We start from the raw sequence: 3634 nt of genomic DNA on the forward strand, positions 1-3634 counted from the left end.
TCAGAAAGGATTTCATTGAAATCCCCTCCACATAGCCAGGGACCCTGAATCGTGTCCCCAATTCTGCCAAGGAGCTCCCAAGTATGTATTCTCTGAGAAGCATCGGGATTACCATAGAATCCTGTAAATCGAGCACAATTCACCTCGCCACCAAAAATCACGAAATCAGTATGAAACCTGAAATGTGAATTTATTCTAATATCCAAACATAGTGTGAGTTCCTTTGTTTTTTCTTATGTTTTTCATTCAATACTTGCCACCTTGCTTTTAACTGTCCCGGCCTTATCCTTGACAGGTTCTTTTTCCCATTTTTGAAATGTCCAGTACCAATCGAAAATTGTCCTTCCAATCCCACTTTAAATGAATCGTTGGAGTAGCCATCCACAATCTCTAGGCCGAAAGCCCCTCTCCTTTTCAGTTCTCGGTTTGTAATTAATCAAATAAAATTCAATAAAAAATTAAATTTAACCAAAATAATATGGATAAGGAAGAACCTAATACCCAATCAGAACTTTCCAGAATCTCCCCAAGTACATGACGTACCCGCACACCCAGATTTGGAAAATGCAAATAAGTTGACTACTGCACCAAAGCCCACCGTCCATTTTCCAAACATCGAACCATCTGATCCGTCAACTCCTCACTCAATCAATATCAGCCCTCGATTTCGATTCCCACCATCACACCTTTCTTTTGTGTCTTGGTCCTTTCCACCTTTTTGTAGACCACAACTAACGGCTCCCGCCCTCAACGGATTCCAAACTCTTTTATCAAATCCAGTTTATTATCCAAAATAAGTTATTATCAACATTGCCCTTTTCCGCGCGTACACGAGTAATTCCAAAGTCCAAACTTGCTCTCTTCTAATGTCATGTCATCGTACGAGGGACAATTATGTAATTATGACCTTATTCCACCCACAGTTTGAAATTACCATTATCACCCTCCACAGTGAGTTTGGGTAGTCTGAGGCACAAGTATATATAGTTATATACATACCAAGGCTCGCATGTAGAGAGACACAGCGTGAATCTGACGCTTAAGTTATCTGGAGTCGAAAATAGCAAAAGGCTTTGAGAATTGTACGATGTCGGCGACTGGCGGCGGCGGTGGAGGTGGCGGTGGTGGTCAGGAAGAGGACAAGAAGCCCGTTGACCAGACGGCTCACATTAATCTCAAAGTCAAGGGTCAGGTATGATTTAAAATTTGAATTTTTTTTTTAAAAAAATGATTAATTTATTATGTTGTGGTGTGGTGATGGTTAGTTTTGCATGCGATCTCTTTGTTGATTTTGACTGTTTGGCTGTTGAGAAACCGTGGGAAATTTTGATTATGGAGGTGAAATGATGTTTGATTCTTCTTGGAGAAAAGTAGCTGTACTATTGATTATGGCAAAAGTGTTTTTTTTCCTTTCTGGTCGATTGTAATTTTTGCTACTAATTTGTGTCACTGGGTACGATGGTGGTGGTGGGGTTTATTGATACATCGATAACGTCGTAGCGGAGAGTAGTTTTCGGTTTGAGAATGAAATGGGTTCGTAGAGAATAGTTTCGCAATCGTTCTTTTGACAATTGTGATGGCACAACAATGTTTCAAGATTTTTTCTTAAATGTGGGAAAAGATGGCTAACCAAACTAGGAATGTTTTTGACACATGAAGTTAGTTTTACTGGCTGGACCATGGTTAGGTCGACCACGGGTTGCTCAATCTAGTAATTGTGTGGTTTAGTAAATGAAAAATTTAAGCAAGCTCATTTAAATGAGATGTAAATGAAAATAATTGTAAAAGAAAATGGTTGTTTTCATTCATTGGTGAGTAAAATAATCTTGAAATGGAAAAGGGTTGCAAGGAACTTGATGAAATAAGACAAGAAAGAGTTTTTTTTTTTTTTAATTTGGTTCGGGCATGTTCTTTACATGCTATATTTTTCATGTTAAATGAAGTGAAAAGAGGAGACATTTTCTTTTTTCCTTTCCCATTTTATGATCCACTGTGCATTATGGATTAGTAAACAGTGGCCTAAAATCTCAGTTCTATTAACAAGTAGTAAGATTGTGTTTTTGGTTTGTCCTTAGCTAACCTGCTTCTTTTGTTTCAAATCTTAGGATGGTAATGAGGTGTTCTTTAGGATAAAAAGAAGCACCCAATTGCGCAAGCTCATGACTGCATACTGTGACAGACAGTCTGTGGAGCTGAACTCCATTGCATTTCTTTTTGATGGACGCAGGCTCCGAGCCGATCAGACTCCAGATGAGGTAAACTCTTTAGCTCATCATGAATTAGTTAGTTGGCTAGTCTTAAGATTTGAAGCCCATGTTATTTTACCATTGGACTAGTTTAAATGATCATTACACTGACTGGATAGTTTAACACTATTAGTGGTTCGATTACTTGTGTAAAATTGATTTTGAAAATGTAACAGTGATTTGACCATTGATATGGATATTGGGCTCACTTTTTTGTTGTGGTATCATGGTTTAAATTTGTTAATAGCTTGAGATGGAGGATGGTGATGAGATAGATGCAATGCTGCACCAAACTGGAGGGAGCCCATGAAAGGGCTGCTCAACTGCTGCAGATGCAACTCAGCTTTTAGAATGCAAAGCCATTCGAAAATGGAGGGTATAGATTGCCTGCCGAGTTCCTTATTTTGCTTCATATATTGAAAAGTTACTGTAAATAAAAATGGATCTGGTGCATACTCTAAACTAGACTGTGAGGTTTTTGATTGTCGATCATGACTATAATGGATTTGTAATGCGTGGTTGTTTATGGCTTGTTTACCATTAATTATTGGCAGTCTATTATTGTAGCGATCTATATTTGATGTGACTTGTGCTGTTTTTCTTATTTGTTGTATGTTATGGTCTTGGAGGGCTTTATTGGTTTCCTATTGGAATACTTTAGACATATAATTACTCTGATTTTTTACATGAGCAAAAGCAAAAGCAAACAGAGAGTGAGCATCCAATTCTAAAATCTTCTCGAATCAGTAATCGAAAAAAATAATAATATTCTAAATAGGAAAGCTTAATTATAATCTCTAAGCCTATCCTTGGTAGAAAAGAAAAGAGTAGGGAAACAAGATAAAAATGGAATGAAAAAGAAGATGAGAAGGAAGTGAAAAGTGAGTGGAAAATTTTTGAGTGACCAAATTTTTTTCTTTGGAGGAGATAATTTTTTTTTTATAAATACAAGTAAATGTAAGATTACTAATTTATTTTTCTACACATTCCCACTTACCAAATAATTATCTCCAAACAATTATCTAGGATTATATAGGGCTTGTTATCTAGGAAATATAGGGTTTGTAGGGTTTGTTTGATATTATTTTCTGTGGGTATGTTTAGTATTGTTTTTTGTTTAAAAATAAAAAAATTAATAAATATATTTACAAAACAATTTTTTTTAAAAAAAAATTGTAATAAATAATGAAATAAAGTAATATGAAAGAAAAAATTATGAAAATAAAGAGAGAGAAACTAAAGAGAGAAATTTTGAAAAAGAAAAATTGAGAAGTGAGAAATTAATGCAAGAAAAAAAATTTGAGTGAGAAAATTGCGAGATAGAAAAAATGAGGAAGAAAAAAAATAAGGATATAAGAAATGAAGAGATAGAAAATAATGAGAAAATA

At 35.3% G+C, this 3634-nt stretch overlaps 1 protein-coding gene across 1 annotated transcript; it reads left to right on the forward strand.

Moving 5' to 3' along the window:
* Positions 1-980: 980 nt before the first annotated feature.
* On the forward strand, positions 981-2888 carry LOC133831363 (small ubiquitin-related modifier 1-like). The gene is made up of 3 exons (XM_062261626.1): positions 981-1192; positions 2106-2255; positions 2494-2888. The coding sequence occupies exons 1-3, from the start codon at positions 1088-1090 to the stop codon at positions 2554-2556; spliced, it is 318 nt and encodes a 105-aa protein (XP_062117610.1). The 5' UTR covers positions 981-1087; the 3' UTR covers positions 2557-2888.
* Positions 2889-3634: the final 746 nt, after the last annotated feature.

This window comes from Humulus lupulus, chromosome 4, assembly GCF_963169125.1.
Source record: "Humulus lupulus chromosome 4, drHumLupu1.1, whole genome shotgun sequence".
Classification (NCBI taxonomy): Eukaryota; Viridiplantae; Streptophyta; class Magnoliopsida; order Rosales; family Cannabaceae; genus Humulus; species Humulus lupulus.